At 46.6% G+C, this 14543-nt stretch overlaps 1 protein-coding gene across 8 annotated transcripts in view; it reads left to right on the top strand.

The window, feature by feature from the left end:
• The window catches only part of STARD8 (StAR related lipid transfer domain containing 8), a 141992-nt gene that overhangs the window by 100459 nt on the left and 26990 nt on the right, over positions 1 to 14543 (top strand). For 6 of the 8 annotated variants that reach the window (XM_084640112.1, XM_084640114.1, XM_084640113.1 and 3 more), the window contains one exon: positions 10426 to 10497. In XM_084640112.1, coding sequence (XP_084496238.1) covers positions 10426 to 10497 — 72 coding nt within the window. Of the gene's footprint in view, positions 1 to 6273; positions 6415 to 7369; positions 7590 to 10425; positions 10498 to 14543 lie in introns of those variants that run through there. The other 2 variants (XM_084640118.1, XM_084640115.1) reach the window with 2 other exon arrangements.

The following is a 14543-nucleotide window of genomic DNA, read 5'->3' as shown; positions in this document are numbered from 1 at the left end:
GTTAGTCCCAGCTGGATGTTTGGTCTGGCCAAACACATTTTGAAACTCATTTTATTTTTATTGAAAGATTCAATATAACTTCTTAAAAAAGATCCTAACTGGCTACATGGAGCAAATATAGCATTAGTATAAGAGTCAGGAAGAGAATAGCTTAAAGTGTGCAGAAGAAAAACGGTAACTTTTCAGCCCAAAATCTAGATCCAGGCAAATGTAACCATCCTATGATGTAGGAGGTGGATGATCCTGCCAAACCAAAGCTCAGAGGGCCTCCGATACTGTTAGTTTGCCTTGCTATCTCCTTGTCCCAACTCCCAAGCACACAGTGGTTAAGTTGCCCTGGTCTTTTGGGCCTCCCATCCTCAAAAAAGAACTGAGGTTTGAGTTGACTGTGTCATCCTTGGGTCAACAGGAGAGGTGTCTGTGTTGTCTCCCTGGCACAGCTCTTCATATATCTTGACCAGAAAAGCTGGTCAAATGCAGGTGGGGGAGGAGGAAAGAAGGGTTGATTGGGGTCTTGCCTGCTGTATGCCCCGTCTTTCTTTTTCCCATTAGCACCCTTCACGCTCCTTTGTTTCCACCAGACATGTGTTTTGCCCCTGCAAAGTTTAAATAAGTCACATTTAACCCCTGAGCGACCAGCACGCTCTTGCTCTCAGGTACTAGCTGAGGGTCATGAGAAGAAGCATCCTGCTGTGGCCAAGGAGGAGTAAAAGAGTTAAAATGCAGAGAAGGGTGGAAATGTGTGTGGGGACATGTGTATATAATTACCTGTGATGGAGGGACCGCATAGAATTTCATCCTACAAACAAACACATGTGACCTACTCCTGCTAAATGCATATCTGGCTAGGTCTATCCTTGTCCACTGTATGTTCCCGATTGTAAAGCCAAAGCACAGAGAGAAGCAGACACAACCCCCCTGGTGCTGTAAACTCCATCTGCCTTACTGGCCACTTCCTCCTTCATTTAGCTAGTAAACAAGAAGGCTAAGATAACAGCTCAACAAAAGCCTAGTGGAAGGCAACCCACAGCTGTCGGTCTCTGTCTTTTCCCTCAAAGCAGGCCTTCTGCAGCCCCTCTAATGTGAGCCTGCGGTGCTGCCCTGTACTCAAAGCTGCAACAGTTTGGCTGATTGAAGTAATCCCATGATCTTCAGTGCAGCATAAAGTGAGCAGTGGCTTCTCTCAAGGTGAATATCAAGATATGTTGGCCCAGTGAGGCAAAAAATTGAATGAGGAGGAGCTGGACATCAGTTTCCCACACTATAAAATGGGAAGAATAGCATGTGTCCACCTCTCAAAGGTCTAGAGTGTGACCTAATTTATTTGGGGGCCAGTTCTGCCCTTGGAAAAAGATACTTGCAATTCGCATTGAAGTCGCTGGGAGCTGCACACATGAATGTAAATCGGGCGCTTACGTTTTAAAAGGCTGCTGAGACCCATCAGTGTAAGGCATTCCAGATGTTCAAAGGACTATATTTAAAGTCTAAGGCATCATTAGGGTTGAGATTTTAAATATACAAGGTGGGAAGTCTTAAGTTATGGCAGTGGGCCATATGGCAGTGGGCTGCACAACAGGGCAGAATTTGGCCTTTCGGCCCACAGTTATATATTTCTACATATTGCATAGTGCTCACTCGTATACCGCTCTGTACCTCACTGTGACTTCAGTGCTTGTAAAATACAAGGTGTAACTTCATAGTAACTTCTGCTTTTAGTATTGAATTTCCTTTGCTTTTAAAAGAGGAAGAAAGAGAACAGTAACTGACAGCAGCTCACTGAATAGCCCAGCGTTGAAATAAAAGCTTCAGTGAATGGAGCTGCAGATGCGTGCCTGGGCATGTGGGGGAAATAGTTCCCTGTGCATAGGCAGAATTTCCAAACCAGATTTCTTCAGACTGTAGCACTGAACACTCTCCAGTCTCAGAGCCTGTTAGGTACATTACTGAATCTTCACAACCCTGCTGGGAGGTAGGGGGATTAACGCAGAGAGGGTGCAGTGAGATTTTTTTACTTCTAATGTCAGTGCTTATGGGAATGAACAGGGCAAGGAACCTACAAAGGCTTGTGTGGGACAGAGGGGAGATGCCCTTGGAACTGAGAGGAGACATCAGGGGGACAAAGGAAGAAAATGTCAGGAGCCTTACACATAGCTGTTCAACAGACACTTCAAGAAAAGAACTGAGCGCCTGCAAAGTCTAGAGGGCCCTTGTCGACTGCAGGTGGCTGGGAGTAAGCAAGCATCTTGTCCTGTCTGAAAACTTTGTTTTGGTAATAGAACAGCAGCTTGTTAGCTTGTCAGGGCCCTTCATTCCACAACTCTCTCTGTACTGAGGAGAGCTTGCTAACTATATGGAGAGTCCTGCAACCTCTCTGAGCCTATACCTGCCAGAGCCCAGGATCAGGGCACAAGTTGAGTTGGGGGTGGGGTATCTTAGACCTCTGCTCTTCTTGTCCCTACACATTCATTTGGTGCTTGTATTCTGTAATTGGTGAGTCTTTGGCTTACTGAAAAACAAAGAGCTGGTGATTAAGCAACCCCACCTTCTTCCCACAGTGGATTTGCAGAGAAGAAAGAAACTAGTGCCTTGACTGGGTTTGCAGGATCAGAGGGAGTGGACTGGACTGGACCATTAGTCTGGTCTGACTGCAGACCAGTGAGACTGCACTTCAGAGAGAGCAGTATCCATCCCTCTGCAGCTGGAACAAATGTAGATGTGATCTGGGACCTTATTGAAGGATGTTTGGGAAGAAATAAGGGTCTCCTAGAGGGAGGGACCTCCCTCACCTTCCCAAAAGATGACTGTGCCTATCCCATGAACACACACATGCACAAACAGACACATGTACACACAACACACTTGCCTGTATTTGTTAAGTAGCTCTTGTCCTCAGCTGACTCAGAGCATTCCTTCCTCCAGATCGCTCTTCTTGTTTATCCTGCACAGTACAGTAGATGTCTGGGTTGTAAACGGGAAAGTGATCCATTTCTTAAGCTGTGCAATTGTCTACATTGGTTCTGTCATTGACTCGTGAATTCTCCTCCTCCGCTGCAGCTCCAGTTCCCAGCCAGGCCCCAAACCGTGGCTGCTCTCTGTTGACTTTCTGCCTGCCAGTGCTTTAGATTCCCAAGGGTTCCTCAATTGTGACAGAATCAGTGCTGTTAAAAGCAGACAGACTATTTCAGGATTTGAATGTGATGGAGGCATTTGAACAATCTCTTGTTGGCAGTGCAGCAGGGCGCAATTTCCAAAGCTTGCAAGCCCTTGTAACTGTGTGAAGGTTAATTATGGAAACCCACTGCATCTGGGACAGTGTCCAGTGGAGTTTCTTACTCTTGTCTTCATACTCTATCTGTGCTTGTGGCTGTTAAAGTTTATGAGGTTGGCTGATTGTATTGGGAGTTACATGAATAGACAAAATCAATTACTATTTATCAGTGAGGTGTGCCAAACTGTGGCTGCTCTGATTCAGGTGTGGCTGATGAATGCTACTGGGATACAGGATGTAAAAACTTGACACACTTCTCCCATTCTAAAAAACTGCTCCTCAGACTGCAGGTTTATATGTGAGATGGGTCCAGAGCACAATTCAGAGCTGGGTTTCCCAACCCTTGGGTGGCTAGGGGTGAAAGCATAGGAAGGGAGCTGTTTAGTGCATGGCTGGAAACCTCTAGTGTTTGGGATATCACTATTCACTTGCTTAATGTTACATGTCTCTGAGGGTCAGGGATGGAATAATTCCATTTGTGTTGCTTCCTCTGCACGTCTTGGTGTGAGCAGGAGTCATAGGAGCTGATTCCCCTCTCCCTTACATTGGTGTAAATCAAGAGTAACTCCATAGACCTCAGTAGAGTAACACTGGTGTGAGAGAGAGGAGAATCAGGCCTGCAGAATATCACCGAATTATAGAAAATGAAACTGGAAAACACGGGGATGTGGTTAAAAAAAGAAGTGAGCTGAGTTAACTAACCTAAGCCAAGCTCCACATTCCCCCCATGAGAAGCAGGTGAACTCAGGTGACCCAAGTTTTACCCCTGATGGCACTGCTGCTGAAAAACACCTATTTAAACAGTATATGCTCCATACCCAACTGCTAGCATGGGATAGTTCCTAATGGTATGTTCTGCACCGCTTTTCTCCAGCTTAGTTTTATAGATATATATTTATCATCGATATCAAGGAGAGAGATGAGTGCATTCTGCACTTAACAGGTCAAATTCTGCTTTCCCTTACACTTGTGCAATCTGATTCCAGCGTCAAATTCAATGAGGTTGCAGCAGCATCAGTGAGAGCAGAGCTAGGCACCACAGGCAAAATTCATTCCTGCTATAACTCCAGTATAGTTAAAACAGGGATGAATCTGGCCCAATATGTTTAGCATAAGTAAGGATCCAAGTCCTACATGTAAATTTGCTATTTCAGAGCCCAGTCCTCTTAAGAAACAGATGTGTTCTCCAGGGCCCAGCGGACATACCAGACTTTTCTGTAGGTTCCATAATAAATAGGAAGGTATTTACGTTTACAGACTAGGGAGAGAAATTAAGTTCCACTTCTGCATATTTAACTTATTATGCAATCGTTTATTTTAAACCAGGATGGAAACAAAACCCACACCAAAGTGCTGCACGCACTAACGCCAGAGCTGAGATGGAGTCTAATAGAAAGAGCCTGCATTCCCCCTCACATCTGCTCAGCATCTTATTTCATAGCTTTCCATGATGGGCATCTTTGTGATGTGGTTTGCTTTTCACACACTAATTGCCTGTGTGAGACTTTTTTTTTTATGAGGAATTTGGAAACTTGCTCTGAAATTCTGGAACCCTGGTTGTGTTGTGTTGTTTTGTTTTGTTTGTAAGGGGAGGTGCGGAGCTGGAGCTCTGGGAAATAGTTTTCTAGCTGCAATTAAATCTGCCTCCACTGTTTGTGCCTTGCTGGTTTTAGACTGATCCACGTTTTGTTGTACCCCACTGGTTTTTCTAGCTCTCTCTCTCTCTTTCTGTCACAAGGCTTAACTGAGCAGTCATTAGTGGCTTGGGGTTTTCCACAGTCCCTTAAAACACTGAGGGAGAGATTCTGCCCCCTGTTCTGGCCCCTATTTGCCACTTTAGCTGGTGTTTAGGGGCCCTAAAGGTGCCCAAAGTGACTAGAGAAGAATTGCCTCAGCACAAGCACAGCTTAGGCCAGGCCTGCATAATTATCCTGCACTTCTCTTCCTGTAAGCGCCAATGCAAACGCCAACTGTAAGTGCATGCTGGGAGTGGGGTGGGGGTGTCTCTATCACCCCTGGCACTACAGAGTGTTACAGTCGAGAGACAGCTCTGGTAGGCTGCTATAATTTTGAGCAACCTCTGTGGCTGTTCTAATTTCTGTGTGGGACACGTCGGCCTACAGCTGCCCAGAATCCAGAGGGTGCAAAGGTGATTTAAAGCCATTTTTGCCCCGTTCTCCCCTTGGGTTTGCACCTTATGTGCTGCAGCTCCAAAAGGCGGAGAACTGGACCTTACATTTCACACTGCCTCTCCAAGAGAAGGCTGAAGGGCGGGGGTGATCTGATTGCTCTGCACACTCAATGTATTTTCTCTTTGCAATTCAAGTGCATGTGTTAGGATGATATCTGCTGTCATGGCCAACCCGCCTAGGATTGAACCGAGGACCCCCAGAGCTAAATGGGTGAGCTACTACAGCTCGAGCTAAATACCTAAGTTCTGCGGCTGCGGATGCAACAGACTCATATCCTCTGTGGATCAGGCTCAGAGACGTATCTCACACATTCGTCAGTGGGTTACATCAACATAAAATTCCTATTTACAAAAAAAACCAAAAAAAACAATCTGCATTACTGATAAACACAGAGATTATGATAGGGTTTCTAAGGTCATTTGTGTTGCATTTGAGCAGCAGTAATTTCTGCACTTTCAGTAGTGAAACTAGAATAAATTTCACCTTGTTTCAGTTTCCCTTTATGACTCTCATTCAGTAGCTTGGTGCTGTTGTTTTTGGGTTCCCAACATGACAGTGGAGAAAATTAAAAATAAAACTTCTATTTTAATTGAAATGAAAAAGGTACCAAGAAAACACAAATGGGGCTAAATCCTGGCATCTTCTTACCCCAGCTTAGCATGTTATTTGTGGTTTATTGTTCATGGTGGATTCTCAGGAAAGCAGGAGGTTTCGGGGCAATGCTTTTATTTGACAATTCCATCAACAACATGATGAATGAAACCGAATCCAGTGTCTGACTCAGAGAACTCTGGTCTCCATGTCTCTCTCTAGCCTGCTTCCTGTTGGGAACCACTAGAAGGCACTGTGCCACAGTTCAGCCTGAACCGTATGCAAAATAGAGAGATCCTGCATCGCGAAGTCTGGGATATGGACTCATAGCAAGTGGGACACATTGGAAATCATACAAATGGGGTACTTTGCATGACTTTTTCTCTTTTAAATCATAACCTCATTTCTTCTGGGCCTTGTGGAAGAAGTGGATACTTTAGAGAGACTGGAAGAGGGGGTGTTGGGCTGGTGAGCTGGGTTGGGAAGGGTATTTACTCAGGCAGTAATGGCTCCCAGTGGCTTTTTTGAAGTCGAGTGGGGTTATTCTGGTTTTACGCTGGTATAATATAGAGAAGAATTTGCCCCGTTTTGGACCTCCGCTGGTGACAGTGAGCTGCTAAGCTGATCACGGTTTCAAGGCCTTTGCAGAGCTTGTGATGCGTGGGTGAGAAAGAGGAATCTGGCTGGGAATCTCGCAGGCTGTCTTGCAATCTTTGTTAATGCTGCAGCATGTGCACCTGTGACATCTCTCTGGGTGCTGCTGTGATGTTGTTTTCCTTTGGTCAGGACTTTGGAATCCATTTGAGTTATTGTCGTAACTATTGTTCTACCCATTCTTCTTGCGGCTCAGAAAGATTCTTTTCAGGATTTCCGTGGGAAAGTACTTTTCATGGAAAGGGTGGGAGGGAAAGAGGAAATTGACTGCAGTCTCTTGGCCTGAACAGAAACACTTTGAAACCTTTTCGGTGCTGGGCTGGTGATGGCGGTGAGTTTACCATGGGTGGTTAGGCTGTTGGAGCTATGATCCCCATGTTCCCAGTGCAGCGGCTCTTGGGAACCCATTCTTAGAGGAACTGTTTGGGGGAAAACAAAGGAATCACCATTGAAGGCTGAACCGTTTAAAAGGCAGAGAGCTCCATTCCGACAAGCTAGAGAAAAGGCAGATTTCCCCCTCCTCCATCCAGTGCATTTTGGACTGACTCCAGTACAAGGGAAGGAAATGTCGCTCTCTGACTTCACGTTTCCATTGGTGATGTGAAGTACAGTTCATTTAGATCCCAGATCTGCCAAGTGAGCGCATGCCATTCCCTGCCTTTCTGGAGGGGTAGGTGGGAGCCCGCCTCTGCCGAGAATCCTTTGATTCCACGTCCTTTCCCTCTCCCGCCATCTGTCTGTCTGCAGCTAGGATAGTCTTTGGACACCATAGTGTGGCTGGTTTTGCTCCTGTGAGTCCCAGAGGTTGCATGGATGGTTGATCAGCCTGCTCGGCGTCAGTTCTGCAATGCTGTTTTATCAGTTCAATCTGCCTACTGTAAGAGGTAAGCTCAGCACAGCAGTGTGTGGTAAAAAAGGGATCACAAAACTCCCTTTGTGGCTCCTGTTTGTTTCTTGGCTTTTCTCTTTGGAAGTATTCTCACCCCGGTCAGTTCTGTTTTTAAAAAAGAAAAAGATCCAGGGTCTTGTTTGGTGACCAGAGTGGAGTTTGGAGGGTCTCCGTCTAGTTTTTGATAAATAGGTATCGCCATCACAAAAACTGCCACTTTTATTGGCTTCCTTAATGGACCGCAGAAACTGATCTCCTCTTTCATTTCTAGTAGGGGTCCCTTCCAGGTCAGAGTAAGGCATGTTGGGTGAGGAGGTGTGTGGGCCGCAGCTGTTCTGCGAATAGAAGAGAGATTCATTCTCCCGGGCTGTCAACCTGGCGACTTTGATTTGACAGAAGATAATGGAGCATGGGTATTTTCCTGCAGCTGAGTTACAACATTCACATTTTTAAAAAGCATTCCCCCTGCAATGGAAGGAGGTGAAATGTCTTTTATTCTGCGATTCTGGATGGGATGTGCAGTCGGGCAGGCAAGGGTTCGTGTTTGCACGGTCTTTGCAGCGTGATCTGTGTTTAACTGGGAATGACCTGATGGCTTTCCTCCCAATGCTTGTGCTCAGCTAAGCACGGTGCCCTTAGGTTGCCAGTAAATGTTTTCTCCTTTTAAAATAGGACATAAAATACGGATTTACTCTCCTCCCTAAGATCTGGAAATACCTCCAGTGCAAGAAGGGGGAGCAGAAGTCACACCGCATGGTCCTTACGAGTGATCAGAAAATAGGGTGACCAGATAGTGAGTGTAAAAAATCGGGACAGGGAGTGTGGGGGTAATAGTTGCCTATATAAGAAAAAGACCCCAAAATTGGGACTGTCCCTATAAAATTGGGACATCTGGTCACCTTATCAGAAAAAAGTGATCCCTTCTATCAGGCTTCTCTGAGCTCTTTATATTTTGCATATGGTGCACTTCGCTGTGTGCTGCTGTTCCAAGTCTCCTGTGTTATACAGTTTACAGCTGCGTGATGTGGGTTGGGGGAGACAAACACACACTTATGTGCACATTTTCCAAAGTAACTTTCCCTGAATTAAAATGACAACTACTTTCCAAAGTAACTTAACCTTAATTCAAATGACAGCTGGACTGGAGTGCCAAAATTTGGATCCGGATTTACATTTTGGATTTTGACTCTCAGAATTCAGGTGGATCATCCAGATCCAGGGTTTTGGTTCGGCCCAATACAGAGTTAAGGGCAGCTGAAAAATCTGCATCCTGATCTAGAATGATATTCCAAAGCCCAGAGGCATTTGAACCCAAGATTTTAGCTCAGTCCTATCTCTAAGTGAAATGTTTATTTTGTGCTTTTTTTCCATTGCTCTATAATAAATATATTGAGTGCTCCTGACAGGGGTTGTTGATGTCATTGGGGGTGCTTCCTTCCAAGATGCTCTTGCCTGAACCAGCCATTTGTCCATCTATAGGACAGCAGAGCTGCTGTTAAGGGGAAAGTGGGCGAGGAAGAATCTATGTGAATTTACAATAGGATTTTCTCTCTTGTGAAATACGTTGGTCCTGATCATAAACTTTAATCTTGCCCAGCAGTCTGATGACTGCTGACATCAGACAACAGCTTCCCTCAGCTGCATGGGATTGTGGCTGACAACCTCGGGTTCTGAAAGTTCTAGAAATTTCCTAGAAAACAAAGTGTCAGCTGTTCTATTGGCTCCCCCAGAGGATTTTCAAGCCACGTATAAGCAAATACCCATAGCACTGTCAGTAATTCAGAGCTGGGCCCCTTACTAAGTTTTGTAAGAACCTGGTCGCTGTCCTGATTTCTGTTTCACAAACACTCTCTGGCTGGTTGCTGGCAGCGGTCTGAGGTATTGCCCTGTGGCCTCATTTTCATGTTTGCTGAGTGCTCTGAATTCCCATTAAAGTCAATGGGGGCTGTGAAAATCAGACCACAGGGCAATAGCCTAGAGCAGGGGTGCGGAGGTCAGAGTTCATATCCCTCATATGTCATGAATGAGGAAGCCTGATTATATCCCCCTTGCTCATATTAAGTAGCCCCGAATTCCATGACTAGTCCCATTGATTCCAGTGGGGTTGCTAACATAGTCTCTGGTCCTAGACTTCTTTTGTGGTGGAAGCCTGCAGAGGGCCTGTCAAGTGATCAGCCCCCAAACTTTTATGAGCCCTAACTTCTTTTTTAAAGATTCTTCCTCTCTTCTGGCAAATTGTCACTCAGTTCAGGGAGTTTAGAAACCAAATATTTCAGCAGGAGATTAAAAGCATTTCTTGTGGTCAAATCCCTATGTTGCAACTCCATAGTCCGTTCCGTACCCTCTCTGTGCTGATGCTAAGGGACAATAAGTCCTGTTAGAGGATGGGAGAAGGAGACTACATTTCTGCAGCACAGAAATGGGAACAAAGGGTGAGGGTCCAATGCCCCTCTCATAAGGTGCATTATTCTAATGCTAAAGGAGAATAGATCCTAGAATAGAATCCGTAAATGCTCCATTTGGGTTGTGCTCTCAGGGTCCTGATGTCGTCTCCTTCTAACCACTCCCCTCCCATGCATAGGTGCTAGCCCAGGCTTGTTGAATGAATGCTGCCAACGGGGGATTTGTGGGTTTTACACATCCCATTTCATGTAAATATATTTACTTTGGCTGGAGTGCATTTAAAAATGGGTTCAGGCCACGAAGGTTGGATCCAGATGTAGTTCAGAAGCTCGGGAGTGTTTGGACTGGCCCAGACCCTAGTGCATGTTGCCATACTTTGGAGATAATGAAGTTGAGATTCTCAAAGTACTTCATTTGCTTTGTTTCAGAAGTCGAGGCCAAGAAAGCTTGTGACTGGCTGCGTGCAGCAGGATTTCCTCAGTATGCACAACTTTATGAAGGTAAGTGTCACCTCTCCTACATTCTCTGGTTTGGGGGAGCGCTGGGGGGAGAGGTAGAACTCTCATTTCTCTAAGAGCATGCCTTTGAAAACAGGACTGCACCATGTGTAGAAGGGATGCCAGTCCCACCAGTCTGGGGTTCTAGTCCTGAGCTGTTACACGTGCTCCCTTAGCCAGGAGGAGCTGAGAGAACCCGTGAGACAGCACTTAACTCCCAAGAGGAAAGATGACCCCCAGCGCTCTTGGGCCAGTGCTCGATGCAGTGTTGATGAGCTCCAGGTATCGTCAGCCTTGGATGGATGGGAAAATGAGAACAAATCCAGAGGATCATCCTGTTCCTCATCAGGATGGGTTCTGCAGAGTGAGACTGGGTGTAGTTGGTTGCTCAAGTCTGGAGATGTGTCTGAACAGCAGCCTTCTTCCTATGTGATCAGGGATGGCTGCTACCCGAGAGTGGCTGCTATACTTTTGTTGTCACTGTGGTAGTGACTGTCTGTCTGATTTTGTGCTCTGATCCATGACAACATTGTCCCTGGCAGCTGTGCTTAGGGTCTTGGCTAGCTGGAGCCTGGGTTGGGGAGTAGACCTGATGGTATGGTATGCTCAGACCATGGGGCTATTCATTCCAGGCCTTCCCTATTCTTTCCAGTTTTGATGACCCAGAAATACCTGACGTGTGTGTGTGTGTGTGTGTGTGTCTTAACTAGATGTAGATGGCAGGGGAAGTTCTCAGATCACTGGAGCCAGACTGAAATACTGGGGAAGAGGAAGAGATGGAGGGGGCAGTTTGCTAATTGTATGCTTATATGTTACAACTTGAAGCCTTCCGACTTGATAGAGGCCTGGAGAACGAGTCTTGTTATCGGCCTTTCTGCATTCCTAAACCTCTGCCCTTCAGGCAGCACCACTAGAAAGTTCCCAGGATGCCTGACCAGGCCAGGGGGAAGACAGATTTGCATAGATGACAGTGTTGGCAGGTATTTTAATAAGCTCTTGCTGGAGTTGGTGATGCATGTGCAGCTGAGCTGGCCATGGCACAGGAGTGGGAATGAAGATTTCTTTGCTGGCAAATGCCATTCCCCAACTCAGTATGCAGGAGCCAGGTTTGTGCGCTCCCCGAGTATAGCACCTCTGTGCTGGGAGCTGCATTTCTCTATTGGGAGGTCCCAGAAGGAAGGATATTTTAGGAGAGGCGGCTGGATGAATCCAGCTGACTTGCTCATGCGTTGTGTGTTTCTCAGGGCTTGTCTACGTGTACAGTGTGGCTGTGATGATGTAGTGAAGACGCTACCTATGCCAAAAGGAGAGCTGCTCCTGTCAGCGTAGTTAATCCACCTCCCTGAGAGGCAGTAGCTACATAGATGGGAGAAGCTCTCCTGTCGACATAGCACTGTCTACACCGGGTTTTCCACATCCCTGAGTGATGTAGCTATACTGACGTAAGTTTGTAGTGTAGACCAGGGTTCACAAACCCCATCTGCAAATTAACCCTTGCAGAGTGTGTTTCTGGACCCAACTTTGTTTACTAACACATGGTGAAGGCCAGTGGTCCCCATGGAGGTTGAAAAATCACAGCTTTGGCTCAGCTTAGCCTGAGGAAGGAGGAGGCTAGAACAATAGCTGGAAGCCTGGCCTCCAGGCAATGTGCAAAGCCAGCTATTGTTCAGCTGGGACACTTCCACTTGCCCCCTCCCAGCAACATAAGCACACAAAGCAAGATAGTCCCTCCTTGCTGATAGCTTTACAGCCTGCCTCTTTGTTTCTAGTTTCTATTTTAGGGGTGACCTCTGTGTGCATCCAAGTGTAAAGACTGACCAGATTTCTGGAATCTAGGCCCAGATCTGATTGCCTGTGAGCTGATTACAGCTCACTCTCAGCGAGACAAGAATTGGGTTCTAGACACTGGAGTCTGTCAAGAAACAGTCTAAACTCAGTACTGGTCTAACAAAGCCTTTTACATCCTTCTGCAGCTTCTCTTTCTACTTCTTCCTGTTCTCTGTGGGCTCAGCATTCCCTTCATCCCTGTGTTGCAACCTGCACTGGATGGCTTCAGTTACAATCAGGCTTCTGCCCTCATGAATAGAATAAAAAGTATATATGTATGTCCCCAGCAGAGCTTCCTAGAAGAGGGAAAGAAGCAGAAAGTTCCATGTGGTTTTCTAAGGACCTTGCTATGCAGATCTAATCTACCTGGAAGGCTTGTAGATACTACAGTGATGATGTGCATTATGGAAAACCCTATGATAACTGTTTGCTAGTGATAGCTGTGTTTAAAGACATGACTCTTCTAAACATATGCTAACTTCCCTCCTCCCCCCAGCCCCTGCCCAGATGCCAGCCAACGTGTCTGTCCTCCGAAACTTGACTCATGACTTTTGAGTCAGGTCTGGGGGAGGCTGAGTGAGGTCCCGGAGCAGCCATGCTGCTGTGCACATTCCATACCACTTGCTTGACACAGGCCTGGTGGGTTAGCAGAGGGAGAGTGTCTGTCTGAGATAGTTTGCAGCACAGCTAATGAAGTCTCCCTACCCTGGCCTTTCTCACTGCTCTCCTCTTTTCCTTCCTGTGGGTGCAGGTGTGGATTTTTCCTGTGAGCCAAAGCTGTGGGCTCTTTGAATGCCAATGAAAGATATTCAAACCAGCCATTCTCAGCTGGGGGCCCGTCCATGCTCGCTGGCTGAGGAGGAAGCCCTGATACATCACATCACTGCTGTGGCTACCGGATGTATAACAACTGGCTTTTCTCCAGAAAACAGGGGCCTTATTGTTTGGGTTGGGTCTAGATTTGGAGCATTGGAAACACTGTGAGCAGTGCATTTTCAGAGAGTGCAACTCTGCTGTCTGAGCCACTCATGCTTGGCTCCAAAAGTGGGTTGTTTGGTAGTGGCCTGAGAGGCTTAACAGATGATTTTGGGGATGCTGCCACACTCCAAAAAAACGGCATGGGTCCAGATCCACGTGTCTCCCCCACTCCTGACAGTGGTGCTCCAGAGGCAGGTACCTTTAGTAAGATTATTCTTATTCTGCATAGTCGAGAGAGAGTGTGATCTAACAAGTTAGAGGGAGTCAGGTGTTCGGACTTCTGTCCCCAGCTCCACCAGACATACTGTGGGACCCTGGGCAAGTCATTTAGCAGGGATCATCATACCCCCACTAGTCAAGCAGGGAGAGATCCTCGCATGGAAGAGGAGAAAGAAGCGCATAGTGTTGTGGTTATCATCACTGTCTGAAACGAATTCAGGAGCATCAGTGATTCCTGCCCTGAGGTGGAATAACTTGCTGTCTTGCAGCCTCCTCTCTTGGGTAGCCACTGGGGATGGGGTCAGTTACCTGTGCTCTGACACATACATGTACCTGTTAATTTAAAGCTCCCAATGAAACCCTAAGTATTCAGGAACATGTGGCCGAACAAATTAAGCACGAAGGGGCTGTTTGAAGAGGGAAATAATACAGTAACCTATTCCCCTCCCCCTTTCCTGGTGACCTCTTCTCCCCCTGCTTTCATCCTTCAGGTACTTTCAGAAAGCTGGCCAAGTGCCAAAGGGGAAGTCAGACCCTGTGCAGGGAGAGGTTTACCCTCTGCAGTGCTCGCACTCTACCCTCCCATGGGTGTGACTGCAGCCTGTGTTCCAGATGTGGCAAGGTGGGGGAGAGATGTGCTTACCTGTGGGGGCGTGGATGCGTGAGGGCTGTGTGGGGCATTGAGTGCAGATGGGTGTTTATTTGTGAATTGGCTGATCTGTCAATACAGTTGGATGGGATAGTTTAAAAAAATGGAAAGTGTTTCCCCAGGAGGCGCGCTTGGCTCCAAGCAGCACATGCCAGGGTCATTTAACCATGGAGTATTTACCCTGCAGGGAGGAAACTGTGTCTGAGAATAAGCAGGTGAGATAGGCAGCTGCTGAGTAACGGGTTTTACATTTCTTAGTGCTCTTTTTACATCGTGCTTTGGTTTATATCCCTGGTGCTACCCTCTCGTTTTCTGTGGGCTTTGTTTCTCCCCCTCCGCCCATCTCCACAGTCTAACTCATCCTTTTCATCTCTGC

This window comes from Lepidochelys olivacea (assembly GCF_965140295.1).
Source record: "Lepidochelys olivacea isolate rLepOli2 genome assembly, chromosome: 9".
Classification (NCBI taxonomy): domain Eukaryota; kingdom Metazoa; phylum Chordata; order Testudines; family Cheloniidae; genus Lepidochelys; species Lepidochelys olivacea.
This window is presented reverse-complemented; position numbering and strand designations above follow the sequence as displayed.